At 48.4% G+C, this 15515-nt stretch overlaps 1 protein-coding gene and 1 long non-coding RNA gene across 6 annotated transcripts in view; one reads left to right on the top strand and one right to left on the bottom strand.

Annotated features, from left to right (window-relative positions):
- The window catches only part of PISD (phosphatidylserine decarboxylase), a 39155-nt gene that overhangs the window by 8943 nt on the left and 14697 nt on the right, over positions 1-15515 (bottom strand). The window contains exons 3-4 of one of the 5 annotated variants that reach the window (XM_088800929.1): positions 12537-12546; positions 1592-1697 (exon numbers count right to left, since the gene is read on the bottom strand). The exons of 3 other annotated variants lie outside the window; for them this stretch is intronic. In XM_088800929.1, the coding sequence (XP_088657055.1) occupies positions 1592-1697; positions 12537-12546 (116 nt within the window). Of the gene's footprint in view, positions 1-1591; positions 1749-12536; positions 12547-15515 lie in introns of those variants that run through there. One more of the 5 variants, XM_074321178.2, reaches the window with a different exon arrangement.
- LOC109459626 (uncharacterized) lies at positions 501-6623 on the top strand. Its single transcript, XR_002139424.3, has 3 exons — positions 501-960; positions 5016-5192; positions 5437-6623. It is a non-coding gene; the product is annotated as an uncharacterized LOC109459626 (long non-coding RNA).

Here is a 15515-nt window from a genome sequence, read left to right as displayed (position 1 = left end):
CAATCCTGGCTGCCTTCCCCACACCCGCACTCTGAGTGGGCAAAGGCCTTGCGAATCTCAGGTGCTCGCTGGCATTTCCACCACCCCCCCCCGGATGCTCAGAAACTCTATGCCTCACTTCCACACGAGAGCTTGGTGCAGCCTCATCCCCCAGACCTGGCTGTCAACATCTCACCTCCCTTTCCAAACCCACACTCTGGGGGGACAGAGGTTTGCTCCCCTGGGAGGATGGAAGGAACAGGACCAAGGCGGCAGCTGTGACACAGGAGCCTAAACGGCAGGGGCAGTGGGAGTCCCTGTGAGTAGGAAGCAATGGCCAAACAGGGCACTGGAGGGGGGGGTCACCTTTGCCAGGATGTGCTGTTCTGGGGGTTCACACCGAGCAGTGCTGCAACATCCCCATTCACCCCTCACTAACCAGGACAGAGGGAACAGTCCACCCCCCCTTGGTAGAATGGAACGTTCCAACTGCAGCAGGTGGATGGACCCAGGCCAGTTACCAGTGACTACAGGTGGCGGTTGCGGGTGGCATGTGGGGTCCGCCGGGTTCCCTAGGACCTTGATAGATTCAGGTCTGAGTCTGGGCAAGGCCAGGAAGGCAGTGGGCGGGTCAGACTGTCACTCCACAGCAGGCTCTCCTTGCTTGAGTCCAGCCTGACACCACACCATCATTTGCTCCTGCTTCCTGAGTGGAAATCTCACTGGGTGCCAGGGTTGCCCCTCCTGAAGCGTAAGCAGAAACCCCAGTGCCCTCAACACACGTGCCTACTGGCCTGACTTTCTGAGCACTCCCACCCTGGAGGGCAGGGCAGCTTTCTCCACCCTTCAACCCCCCTGAAGCAAGGCCACTACACAGCTGCGCCCAGGTGGGGCCACCAAAACTTCCTTCCCTGTGTTCCAGGGCTAGAAGCAGACAAAACTTCACAAGGAAAAGGAAAATGGACCTTCCCGGTGAAACGGGTAAGCCATCTTGGGGCAGCCTTGGGCAAGAGAAAAGGAGGCAAATGGAGGGGCCTGCGAGTGCCTGAGGGGAGGCCCAGGGACGGGCAGGTAGAGGTGGGACAGGACTCTCCGGAAGGAAAGAAACCTCCTTTCCTGCAATCCTTGGCGACTGCAGGAAATGGCATCGGTGAAGAGCAGCATGTCACCCCCTCCCCGCCCCTCAGGTGGTGACATGCTGACACCTCCAGTTCCCGCTGAGGGGCAGTGCCGCTTCCCTCCCCCTCTGGCGCCTACTCCAGGCCCTTCTGGCAGCATTGAGGAAATCGGCCAGAGCTCACAGCGCTGCAGGCGCCGTGGAGCCTTTGGCAAGGCGAGCACTTCCCTTTTCCTGGCCCTAAGGCCAGGAGATGCTGCAGGATGTGGAGGAAGTGAGCTCATCCAGCCTGCCCCGTGACCGCCATGTGGGGACGGACGGACGGGGAAATCCACAAGTTGATCGAGACTGTGGGGTGGGCTCCTCGGGCCCCAGGGCCTCAAGGCGCAAAGCTGTAAGGGCGCGCCCCACACCCCAGGGGGCTGGACGGCCCTCCAGGTCTGAAAGCCGCCTCCCAGCTGGGTAGGCAGCCCCTACGGAGCCGGGCTCACTCACCAGCAGGTGGTCCCGTCCCGCTCGGCTTCCAGGCACCGCCGACTCCGGGAGACGCTGTTCCTCCACGGAAGCCTGGGGTTGGCGGGCGGGGCTCGGGCTCCAGCCACTCAGATCGCCAGGGCGGGGGCAGGAGGGCGGACACCAGACACCCGGAGCTGTGCTCCGCCCCCAAGCCCAGCCCTGCCGGACCTGGAGGCCCCTTTAAGAGGGAAGAGGGTACCAGCCTCCAGCCGATCAGAATCAAGGGGCTTCCCCACTGATCCCTCCTGGGTTGGAAGGCTCCTAAATTGGGAGTCCTCAGCAGGGGTTGGTCTCCTGGGGCCACTCCTCTCGGATTCCCCTTCCACACCCTCCCCCACAGCTGCCCCTCTGGGAAAGCTCCCAGCCTCCAGGTGCTGGCCAGCTTCTCTGGACTGAGCAGACAGCCACTAGACCCACATTTTCTAGCCTTCCAGGTGAGATAGAAGGTATCGAAGTCCTCACTCCTCCCCACACCCCATCCAGAAGACACAGGTTGTCCCCAGTCCTACTTCTTCTCACCTCCAGGCAGATGTACCCGACAAACAAAATCCCCTGAGTAGACTAGCAAACAGAACCCAGGGGGCAAGGTCAGCCATTGGGCTGAGCACGCGGGATTAAGAACACGTGGGGGGATTCTGTGCCCTGACTCTCTGGTGGAGCCCCAGCCTGCGTAGTCGGCACCCTACCCCATGCCCACCAAGTCAAGGTGGGATGGAATGAACCACGTCAACACTTCTCTCGGGGAGGACAGTCGGACAGGGAATACTGTTAAACCAAGGAAAGGGGGTGCAGTTCGGGAGCCTGGTCACTGAAGTCTGTGCAGGTCGTGCCCCAAGGCGGCACACCACCCACTGGTCAGGTTGCCTCAGAGACTCATTCTTCTGGCTCTGGGCTACTGAACAAGGAACCAACCCAAGCTTCTCCTGACCACTGAGAATTTAGTTTCTAAAGCAACATTTAGAACAGGAAGAAAGAGCCTACAGGGCTTGTGAAGAGATGGGCAGCTGGGCCAGGGCAGCTTGGGACAGGACACAGGGGCACACAGACAGCTCACACACCTGTCCTCATCTGGATCCAGCCCAAGCAGGAGCTCGGTGACAACCTACAGACCTAGGACGCTGCCGTATGGAGAAGGGGAGACACGGTGAGGGTCCTACCTCAAGGACGTCTGTGATATTCGAGTCCTATAAGGCACCAGTAGGAGCAGGGAGGCAGGGGTGAGCCATGTCAAGTTCCAGCCCAGTGGGCTCACAGCATTCTCTGAGCCCTGGCCAGACTTCAGACCCCTTCTCACTTCAAAGCTCCAACCAAACACCACATGAGATGGGATAAAAAGGAGTTAAGGCACAAGAACATGCGGACACAGAATCCTAGCGACATGAAATGCCAGACCCTGGAAGATCCTGGGAGACTATTCGGACTTCCCAAAAGCCTCCAGTACTTCCAGACCAGTCCCAGCCCATGTCAGACTCGAGGAAAAAACAAAAATCTGTGGATCAAAAGCCCAGCTTCTCATTTGCTGAGTGGCCTCTGATACCAACACTCTCCCCTGTAAAATGACCAATCAGCGGCTCCACGCCATCTCCCAGAGTTCCTTTATGACCACTCAAAGCCCCCCCGGCCATGGGTGTTTGGAAGCCATAAACCAGCCCAGCATCTGGCCTGAAATCAGCCCTCCCTGCCTTCTAACCTGACCTCCAGCACCTATTTCAGTAGGGAAATGCCTTCCAGATTCTAGACAATAGTTGACAAATCATTTCTGGGAAAAACAAAAGCCCTTTGGTAAGTGTACTTTCCCACACTGAACGAAGCCTCGTTTGGATTCCTGGATGGGAGTGCCACCTAGTGCCACTGTGAGGCTCTGCAGGCCCCTGGCTGCCAACACCTGAGGACAGACTTTCCCCTCCAGGTCAACCCACTGCAGCTCCCAGCAGAGTGAATTTCATGCAGGACTGAGCCAGGAAACAAGGTAGCTGTGGACAGGAGTGGCAGGTACTCTCTGCTAATTCTCATTCCCTGGGGGTGGGTTGGGGCCCCTTGCAGAAGACCTGTGATGTCTTGTGGTGTCTCGGGGCTCAGAGGCCTGTGCGAGGGGCCCAGACGAGCATGAAGTGCCCCCAGATGATTTCTTCACCTACAAGCTTCTCCCTGCTCAATTCCACGCTCATGTTTGTGAAGGTTTCTTAGCAGCCCCACCAGCCGGCAGGCCTTCTCTGGTGTCCCCGGCCCACGCACAGCCCCTCCAGAAGCTCCCCTGGGCACCAAGGAGCCATGGCCTGCAGCATGATTTAGAAAGCAAAGCGCTTTGCGGGGAGTAAGCCCAGCAGAGAGCTCCCCGCAGGGCCCTGAGGCGTCTGAGCAGCCACCCGGGACTCCTTCCACTGGGAGCTCAGCCTCGTCTTGTTCCACATCTTCAGGCGGAGTCCTCTGCTCCTCCACACACTGGCTGCTCAAAGCCACAGGCGGCAGTTGCCAAGTGGTACAGGCCCAGAGCTGTCCCCAGGCCGGGGGAGACGGGACAGGCAAAGGCTGGAGTAGGGGGTCTGAGCTACCTGGGGGAGTGGCTGCCACAGGTCCCCACAGTACCCCAAGAGGCCCCGAGGTCCTCTGAGATCTCCAGCCCTAGAATAAGCCCAAGATTCTCTGAGGACAGAGCTGGGCTGTGAGTAAACTGACGCAGGGAGATCTCCTTTCCTATTTGCCCATTTTAACAGCCACAATTGTTTTCTCAACACCTATTAGGGAAGAAGTAAGACAGTCCCCCCTGACTCTCCACTCCCTGTCACCATGGGACCCAGTATCTGCACACGCATCATTCTCATTTAACGACTGTATGAGGAAGTTACCAGCCGCCTGCTGACAGATGAGCATGACAGAGCTACAGTCGTTACATCAAGTTTAAAAACATGCAGCCATGTTCACCACGGTCCAGGGTCCCAGACAGCGCAGCACGGAGAGGGGTGGGAACGACGACACGGGGCGCTGTGGGAGAACGCACAAACTGATCTGTCTATGAACTGGAATTTTGCACCACACATTTCTACAGTTCTAAACTGAGGCTAGAAATAAGGAAGCAGGGCTAAGATAGGGAGTGAACATAGAGCCCAGCGGCTCCTGACTAGGGCCCATCCTCCACATGGCTGCTCGCCAAACACCTGACCTGCCCACAAGCCCCATGGCCAGGAGGGAACAAACAAAACTGCATTGTTGTTATGCTCAGACATGGACTGAAGTGCTTTGGGTCTGCAGTGCACTTGCAAATGGTTCAGAGATAAAGCAGATATGATAAAACATTGACAAGTGTTCAAGGGGTGTGTATGTGGGTAACTGTCCTCTCAACTTTTGTACTCTGTTCAAAAGTGTTCACAATAAAAGAATGAAAACACTTTGCTTTATACCACAGAAAAACCTCGGAATTCCATTACTGGGGAGAAAAAGCCCAGCAGCCCACGCTCCCCACAGAGCGCTTCTCCTGCTCTGAGGTGAGGCGGAACAAGCTGGGCCTGCTCTTGGTGCCACACGCCCCCACTGCTGCTGCTGCTTCCAACACAGGAACTCAGGACCCAACCATTCAGCCAAGGTGTGTATTCAGCACTCCGCACGCGTGCTCGGCTCCGAGCTGGTGCTCGTGTTCAAGAGAGAGCCCCGTGTGCATGATGGGAACGGCCAGCTGCCAACCATGGCTCACTCTGAAGCCTCAGGCCCTCCCAGCTCCACGCAGTCACCTCCAAGCCGTGCAGGAGGGCGTGTGGACTGATTCTTCCCCAAAGGGCCCCCCATTTCCATCAGGCCAGCTTTCCCACCACATGCACTTCTGTCCTCAGGTCAAGGAAGAAAGAACACCTCGGAAAGGCCAGAGACCAAGGGGAATCTGTCACCAGATGTCATCCTGTGTGGACGTTCACAGGAAACCCTGGGGCGACCATGCTGCATCCTCAACACACCTGACATCTGACGTCACCAGGTTTAGAGACGCTACACACCCCTCTTGTCATTAAGTACTTATGAAGGTTTTGGTCCCCCTTTTTGACTTACGGGGACAAGCGGACAGTGTATCTGAAATCACAACTGCCACACAAACGCAGAACCTGCCACAGTTCCAGGCACACCTGCTGCCTCCCCTCTGTGCTGTTCGCTCAAGGCCTGCTCTCCTCCTGAAGCCCCAATGCCAGGCCTGGGCAGCTCAAGTGGGCAGGCAGTGTGACCACACCCTGAGCTGTTCCAGGACACTGTGAGTTCCTGAAAAGAAACTCATGAAAGCGTCTCCTCTTTCCCAGTGCTCTGACTGCTGCCTAGAGCACTTGCTCTAAGGGCAGGGAGTCCCCATGGTCTGATCAGGGCTGAGAGGCTTGTTTCTGGAGGAGCACGGATTCCTTGTTCCACGCCATTCAGCCTAAATTTACAAATACTCTGAGCCAAAAGAAACAGAGAATAAACATGTGAAAAATGTTGCAGTGGGCTCACATTTTAAAAAAAGCAAATCATACACCATATGAAGGTACCTGAGTCTTGATGTTTTACCTATTTCCTCTGACACTCTCAGTAAAGAGCCACTCTACTCCTCTATCTGCTCAAGTCAAAAATCAGGAGTCATTTCTCTCCCGCTCCTCCATCCTCTCCATCACTGCATCCTGTCCACTCCTCAAAACATACCCAGAATAGAGTCCCTTCCCCCAAACTCCCCCACTCCCACCCTGACACCCCCTCTACCTTCTCGGGCTGGGATACTGTCCATCCCAGCTCTCCTGCACTCTGTCTCCACAGCAGCCAGAGTGACCCAGTCAGAACCTAGATCACTCCAGCTTCACTCGGAAGACAGACTAGGCGTGACGAGGTCCTCCAGCTTTCCTAGCTCTCTGCCCTCTGACGACTTCCAGCCACATTGGCTCCTTGCTCTTCCTCAACAGTGACAAACACACACTGTCCATCTCAAGCCTCAGCCTGGACTGCTCTCCCTTCAGAAACTTGTTTTTATCCCCCCTCTGGATACATAAGTTTTACTTTAGCTGAGGGGAAGAGGCCCTAAAAATTTTCCTATCAGGTTCTGAATCTTCAGCTTCCAATTTTGCCAAATTTCTGATCAAAATGTTATTAAATCCTTTCAAGTGTCTTGTCAGGTTTCAGCTGGGCCAAACAGTGAATATTTCTGGCAGTATTAAACAATTCCACAGACTCAAGAGGGTGCAAAGGGCAGACTGAGTAGACACCAGAGCCCTGCTAAAGTGCATCCTGCTCTGTGGGGTCAGCCCCCGCACCACAGGTCCTCCACTGTAGTCACAGCCAGTCCTCACAACCAATCAGCCTGAGGGTCAGTCCCTCCCACTGACATGCAAATAGCAAGCAAAGCTCAACTACAACAGGAGGGCACACACAACCCACACAAGGGACACACCCGGAGTACCTACCTGGCTCTAGTGACCAGGGAGACTGCACCACTGGGTCCCACAGCACACCTACTACATAAGGCCACTCTGCTAAGACCAGGAGACGTAGCAGCCCATAGAAACAAACACAGTGAGGCAGCCAAATGGAGAGACAAACAAACATGTCCCAAATGAAAGAAGAGAATAAAGCTCCAGGAAAAAATAACTAAACAAAATGGAGACAAGCCATCTGCCAGCTGCAGAGTTCCAAACACTGGTTGTAAGGATGCTCAGTGATCTAAGGGAGAACTTCAACAAAGAGATAGGAAGCATAAAAAAGAAGCAGTCCAAAATAAAGGATACAATAACAAATGAAGAACACATTAATTGGAATCAACAATAGATTAGATGAAGCAGACTGAATCAGTGATGTAGGAGATAAGGTAGCACAAAACACCCCAATCAGAACAGCAAAAAAATAATAATAATCCAAAATAATGAGGACAGTTTAAGGGGCTTCTGGGACAAGATCAAGTGTACCAACACTTGTATCAGAAGGAATAACTAGAATGAGAGAGACAGCAACGAATTGAAAACCTATTAGAAGAAATAATGACAGAAAATTTCCCTAACCTGGTGAAGGAAATAGACATACAAGCCCAGGAAGTGCACAGAGTCCCAAACAAGAACCCAAAGAGGCCAACACCAAGACACATCATAATTAAAATACCAAAGGTTAAAGACAAAGAGAGAATCTTTCTTTGCCCCTTCTTCCGCCTCACCCTCCACTCCGGTTCAAGCTGTTGTTTCTCAGTCTAGTTGTGTAGGGCACAGCTCTCCAGCCCATGCTGGTGTTATGGGCCTTGCACTCCCCTCGGCTGAGGCAGTCGGTCACTAGTCATTGGTTGGCTGCTCACAGCAGCTCACGGCAGCTCTCACTGGCTGCTGGCCATTCACGCTGGCCACCGGCCACTCATGGCAGCCCATGGCAGCCCACGGCAGCTCACACCGACCTCCGGCTGCTCACCGCAGCCCAGCTCCAAGGAGAGCCAGTTTACAATCTTAGCTATAGAGGGCGCAGCTCACTGGCCCATGTGGGAGTTGAACTGGTGACCTCGGCATTAGGAGCATGGCTTCCAATCACCTGAGCCACCCCGGGCTGACCCACAAAGAGAGAATCTTGAAGGCAGCAAGACAACAGCAGTTATCTACAAGGGAGCTCCCATAAGATTGTCAACTGATTTCTCAACAGAAATTTTGAAGGCCAGAAGGGATTGGCAGGAAATATTCAAAATGATGAAAAGCAAGCACCCACACCAAGATACTCTGCCTGTAAGCAAGAAATCACGACAAGCAATCACAACAATCACCAAAATATTTTGGAATGGTTTCTGTGAGGAGAGGAAGAGAGGGTGCCATTAGAACAGACAGCAAAGTGACCAGGAGAAGGTGATGAGAAGAGGGGCAGATTGGGGGGGTGGGGGCACATGGACCGACACGAAGACAGAGGACACAGTTACACACAGGGGGCAGAGGCAACAAGGACAGGCTGTGGAGGACAGAAGAAAGGTGAGGGAGGGTGGTGGTCTCCAGGTCCCCTCCTCTAGCTGAGTCATCAGTCTCATAGCCCCCAACCTCACATTTTATGGTAAAGTGACCTCTGACCTCTCGTCTCCTCCCACACACTTATCCAGTGAGCAAAGTGAAGTCACCAGCAGCACATGAAGGACTTCTGGGATCCCTGGGGCATTCAGAATGTGCCCTGGCCTCCCTAAACTCAAAGTACAGGGGCAGAAAGGCAGTTGGCATCTTAAAACTGCAACACAGGGGCTGAGGAGCCTTAAATGAGTGGTGACAGCTTCCACAAGCAATCGTTCCCAATATATAACTGTGCTACTATATAAAAAATACATATTCGTCATTCTGATGACCCAAATATATTCCTCATATATAATCTGGTCATGGTTCCTGGCTCACAGTTCCCAATACCCTTGGAATTTCCTGAGTGATAAGAGCAAAGGGCGTTATCTTTTGTTATAACATTTGGTCTCTTATCCTCAGTTCCTAAAATCTTCAGAGCCATAAAGGTGAAATGGGTATCTTGTTAGTCCTAAGTCCCTTTCCATCACAACTGGGTTTATGTCAATGAGGTGACCTTTGGAAAGCACCTAAGGACGGGGGCTGGTTGCTAGGGAACCAACTATAAATAGAGAGTAGACATTTTCTATCCCACCACCCTGATTTCCTGGGAGGGGCTAAGGGGCTGAAGGCTGAATCAATCACCAATGGCCAATGGTTTGATTCATCATGTGTACGAAGCTTTCAAAAAACCCAAAAGGACAGAGTTCAGAGAACTTACAGGTTTGGGAACCAGAACACATCCCCTGTGCCACTGTTCAGGGCTCCAAACTCCATGAGGACAGAAACTCCTTTGAGAACTGGCCCTATGTATCTCTTAATCTTGCTGTTGATTCAAATCCTTTACTATACTTTGTAATAAACCAGTAATCTAGTAAGTTAAAATGCTTCTGAGTCCTGTGACCTGCTCTAGAAAATTAGCTGAACCCAAGAAAGGGGTCATGGGAACCTCTGATTTAAAACCATGTGGTCAGACTGGCGTCTAAAGTTGGGGTGAGGGGATCGTGGAGGACAGAGCCCTGAACCTTGAGGAATAGAGTGGAGAAATAAAATGGAGTCACTGTGGTTAAGCTGTTAAATTATTAACCTCAAGGCTGGAACATAAGGAAACAATTATTTTTAACTAACTCTGAGACCTTAAAGGTTTGAACTTTCTAGTCCCATGTCAATACCTGAAAGCACATCAGTGAGTTGAGCATTAATGCCTAGACATACATCAAACCTTCAGTTAACCATATGAATGACCTCAAGAAAATGTCCCACAGTCTAGACTACCGGACATTTGACGAATGCCACCTTGGACCAATCTGGGGGCTAAGAATGCAGAATACATGCTTCTCAAGAATGTACTTTTTACTACAAAACTCTGAGACTTTTCTTTTTCCTTCAGAACATTCTAGGTATTGCCTAGTAGGGTTTCTGGTTTGCAAATCCTTAGGACCCTTGAATAAATCTTTGTCATTTGTTCTGGCTAAATCCTCCTCTTTTAGAGTACGTTCAACGTGTAACCCAAGGAGGTGGTCATTGGGACCTGTAATCTACAGCCAGTCAGTAGCACAGATGACAACCTGGATTTGAGATTGACATCTGACATGAACGGCAGTCTTGTGGGACTGAACCCTCAACCTGTGGAATCTTATGCTATCTCTGGGATGTCAGTGTCAGAATTGAGTTGAACTGTAGGACACCCAGCTTGTGAGCGAGAATTATTGGTGTGGGGAAACACACACATACATACACACACAACTGTGCACATGCGTGCAAACATTGGAATTGGTCCCAGAACACTTTAATAATAAAAAAGACCCCTCCAAGTGTCCCTGCTGAAGTGAGTCCTGCTTGTTTGTAATGAAACATTTACACCAATAATGAGCTAGGTTCTGTAAGGTAGAGAACAAGAGCTATGCAGAGAAGAATTCCTTAAATCTGCAGAAGGGTTCCTCTGAGTCTCTTGCTGAGAACTGAACCATGCGTGTCTATGGTTAAATTTCATGAGGCTCACAAAGAATAATCAGAGAGCTGTAAGCCAAACTGGTTAAATTCCCAGAGCTCACACAGAACCAGGAAACATTTGCATTCGACAGGCCAGATGGAAAGTCCTCACTGAATACTCAGGGCATTTAGTAGATATCCCAGAAGGGTCACACCTCAGTACAGTAGCAGGGCTAAACTAGTCCAGAGTAAAAGCTACTCTAAATTTATCCTAACAAAGCTTCCAAACAAGCATAAAAGGATCAAAGTGATCCACAAATACATTAATTACCCGCTAGAATAAAACCTAACACTATTTGTAAGAAAACAAAATCCAGCATTGGACAAAGTAAAACTCACAATACATAGCACTGAATCAAAATCATTAGACATGTAAAGAAGCAAGAAAAGATAACCAGGAAAGGGGGAAAAACAAATCAGTCAATAGAAACGGACCCAGGAAGACAGATGATGATGAAATTAGGAGAAAAGAACTTTGATACAGATATATACATAAGCTCAAGGATTTAAAGGAAAATATGAACATGAGAGAAATGGAAGATAAAAAAAAAAACACACTTGAAATTTCTAAAATTAAAAACAGAATATCTACAATGTAAACTTCTACAAACAAGTTACTAGACAGAATAAGTGAATTTAGCAAGATCACAGAAACTGTAATATATTACTAAAGAGAATACTAAATGGTACAATAACTTTCAAAACAGTTTGGTAGTTTCTTATAAAGTTAAATACAAACTTACTTAAAACCAAGTAATTCTACTTTTAGGTATTTACACAACAGAAATGAAAACAAATGTCCACACAAAGACTAACATGCGTATGCAAATATTCATATAGACTTTACACTCATACATAATAGTCAAAAGTTGCAAACAACCCAAATGTCCACCAACAGATAAAGGATTAAAAATAATTTGTGATATAATCCACCCAATTAAATACTACTCAACAATAAAAAGGACTCAACTCCCAATATATGCAATAACACGTATGGATCTCAACATTATGCTCAGTGAAATAAACCAATATAACTGAGTATATTCCATTTACATAAAATTTCTTAAACGACAAATCTATAGTGACAGAAAGCAGATGAGTGATTAGAAGCAGCCCTGGGGGGACACTGACTGCAAAGGAATGCATGCTCTCTGTCTGGAGTACGGCAGTTACTACACAGGTGTATACATTGCTCAAAAACCAATCAACTGTATGTTTTAATTGAATGTAAATTAATACCTCAGTAAAGGCAACTTAAAAATTAAGTCACAGCAGCATTATTTATAATAGCCAAGACATGGAAACAACCTGTGTCCATTGATGGATGAACGGATAAAGAAGTTGTGGTGTATATAGGTATACGATAGTATATTATTCAGCCATAAAAAATGAGGAAATCCTACCATTTGAGACAACGTGGATAGACCTCGAAGGCATTAGTTTGCTCAATGAAACAAGACAGAGAAAGACAAATACTGTGTGATCTCACTTGTATGTGGAATCTAAAGCAAACAAACAAACCCAAAGTCATTAAAGAAATGAGATTGCAAAGGCTGGGGTGGGGGAATTGGAGGAAGGTGGTCAAAGGTACAAACTTCCAATGAGAAGATAAGTAGCAGGGGTGTATGTAACATGATGACTAAGTTAACACTACTATATAATATACAGGAAAGTTAATCTTAGTTCATCACAAGGAGAAAAGATTTTTCTTCTTTTCTTCTTATTGTATCTATAATACATAAGATAATGGAGATTAGCTGAACCTACTGCAGTAGTTATCATTTCACAATGTATGTAAATCAAATCATCATGCTCGCTACACCAACTTATATAGTGATGTATGTCAATTATTTCTCAATAAAACTGGAAAAAAATTACATCAACTTTGAATAACAAAAACAACTGTAAGTATGGAATTTCTGGGAAGATACACTGGAAATGCTAAAAATGCACGCGTGCTTCTGGAGAGTGAGACCGGGAGTAGTAGGTGGTGCAGCGAGTGGGCGGCTCATTTATCAAACCCTTCTTTACTATTTGAATTGTTACCTGATCACGTGTTAAATTTTTCAAAACTGTCTCATTAAAAATAAAAATTAAATGAACGATACATACTCCTAAACACAGCCAAAGGCCTGGAAGGGCTGTGTTCACCAAAACGTTAACTGTGTTCCTGTGGGTTGTGATTACAGGTCATAATCGTTTCCATCTACATTATTTTGCAATGCTTCCTGACTTTTTTTTTTTAATGAACACATCTTTATAATTAGATAAAGGACAAAGCTATTTCCACATTGGGGAAAGTGATGCTACACACACACACACACGTGCTGCATAACATTTTGTCAACCACAGATATTATATGATGGTGCTCTGCCACATAGCCTAGGTGAGCAGTCAGCTGTATCATGTAGGTTGTGTAAGCACACCCTATGATGTTTGCACAATAGCAAAGTCACCTGATGATGCATTTCTCCAAGTATCCTCCCCTCATCATGAAGCAATGCCGGACCCTATACAGAAAGAGTGAAGCTGCTACAAGGTGGGTGTTTCTGAAAGCTTCCAGAAACTTCAGAACAGCTCCTTGAGAGAGGTTACTTTGTTGCTAGTTATGGAATTTAATCCCATAGCAGTAAACATATAGGTTGTATTTCTACTCAGCCAATTGCAAGAGCTTCTTTTTCCTACCATAAAAAGAACATGAATCTTAGAGCAGGCAAAGATCTTAGAAACATTTTCTTGAAAGTGTAAAAACAGAACCCAGAAAGGTGAAACAACTCGACCAAGGTCACACAGTTGGTGATGCCCAGAGTTCAAGTACCCTTACACCCTGTCAGACCCTCCCTCCTCGCTGCCCCTCTGCAAGAGCTGTGTCCTCTTCCCCACCCCCGAGGACAGCTTGCAGTGAGTGAGGACGCATAGATTTTGGAATTGCAGTTTCTCCTTATACTAGTAACAAAAAAAAAGGAAGTCTGTTTCAATAAAGGAAACTATTGGTATAAATTTTTCAAGAGCGTGATGCTGGGGGAAGGGCACCTAAAGTGAATGCTCATGTGTGTCATCACAGACAACTTTTCAAGTCAGTACACTCAAATCCACCTCACATTTAAACAGTCGGAGCCCTCGGAGCATGGAGTCACCTCCAGTACACAGCAAGCCCTGGCGGGCAGGTAGCTCACATCCATCTCTTGCTGTCACTGTCTAACTTCTGTACTGAGCGCACCTTTTACTATTAGTGACACGGTATTGTTCAGAGTATGGGATTTGGTGTCAACAGATCTCTATTCTGGAACCCAGTCTGCTACCAACTAGACTTCCTATTTGTAAAATGGCTCTAACATTTGCCCTGCCCCCCTCGGTGAGCTGTTGTTGCTAAAGGGTTCAGAAAAACTGCGGTGCTGTTCAATACAAGGTATTACAACGATGCTCTTAAAAGTTCTGATACAGACGGATAACCAGATGTTTCTCTGGCACAAGAGAAATTTACAGATGGGAAGGGGAACGAAGGTTTCCTGCCGGCATACTGACTGACAGGCGCTAACAGGAGTGTGTTGTGTATGGTGAAGGTCACACTGCCCCTTGGGACCCGCGTCTATCTCCTGGAAACCCATAAAATGCTATCTGGTAAAACAAAATCATCGCATCACCTCTGTGCCATTGATCCCAGGGGCTCATTTCAGCAGTAACTACACTACCAGCCTATCTTCTCTCTCAGCTCTGGAGATGTCAGACTTGACCTCAGGGACATGAAAGGACTATATTCCAACAAAATCACCACCAGAAATGTTCATTTGCCACTTAACAAAGGTGCCCTGAAGGGAACCTTGCAGCTCCTCTGTCCATGGTCCCTAAATCTGGCTTGTCATCAGAATGACCTGGGGGCTTTTAAAAAACAAAGATCTAGGCCCTTGCCAAAACTCTCAGGGCGAGACCAAAGAATGCATAATTTTTAAAGCTTCCCAACAATTCTGATGATCAGCCAGATTGGGATACTCTCATTTTTCATCTGAGATGAAGTGGAGCCAGGGGTGGGTGGCCAGTTCAGAACTCTCCCTTTCACAACCAGCTGTCTGTCCTGAAATCTTACAATGTCTCCTCTGATTCCAGACCATTTCCCCTTTATAAAGTGAAATGTTGCAGCCCTGCTTTGACTTTCAGGATTGGTTCTGTGGCCATTTTACTCAGCCAAAAGAATGGTATCTCACTTAAGCCCAGTTCTTTACCAGTAGGGGCTTCAAACCTCACGCTGCATTAGACCACTCTGCTCCAGTATCCTGTCACTGTCCCCGCCCTGCAACTTATGAGCTAATCCAGCCCGCCCTCTTTACAAATAATCACCTTTCAGGTACTGACTCATACATGGCAGTAATCGCATATTACACAAACGGTGGATGCTGAAAAAACTGAAACTACTGACGTTCCTCTTTTATGAATGTGGAAGTAGCAAATTTCTTCCAAATGTAGATTTTCTAGGGATATTTTTGTAATGAGTGGTAATTTCCTGAAAGCATGTAAGTTCGTCACAGAGTGAGTCAGCCTGAAAAATGCCTGGGGTCCAGAGAGAAGATAGTTTGGGTCTAACACTTGGGTGGGGTCCTACGATCACAGTCTAATGGAAAAGGGCATGTTTACAGAGGAAACCATCAACGTCATGTCATGGGAAATAAACAGCACAGCACACTTTGAAAGTGTGACTCATATACTACGCAATTACCCTTCAATAGAAGGATTTTGTGATACACTAGCAAACAGAAAACCCTTTGTTCTTCTTGGTCTGAGGCAGGTAAAGCACAAAACGTATGAACAAGCCAAAAGGGAGACACATGAGTATGTAGACCAATACTTCTTAGGGTAATGGCCACATCTGGATCTACAAGGCCAGTTCACGAAGTCACAGTTTTACAGAACTATGG

This window comes from Rhinolophus sinicus, chromosome 9, assembly GCF_057876585.1.
Source record: "Rhinolophus sinicus isolate RSI-liver-muscle chromosome 9, RSI-T2T, whole genome shotgun sequence".
NCBI classification, from domain to species: domain Eukaryota; kingdom Metazoa; phylum Chordata; class Mammalia; order Chiroptera; family Rhinolophidae; genus Rhinolophus; species Rhinolophus sinicus.
Note: the sequence above shows the minus strand (reverse complement) of the source record. Positions and strands in the feature narration are given on the sequence as shown.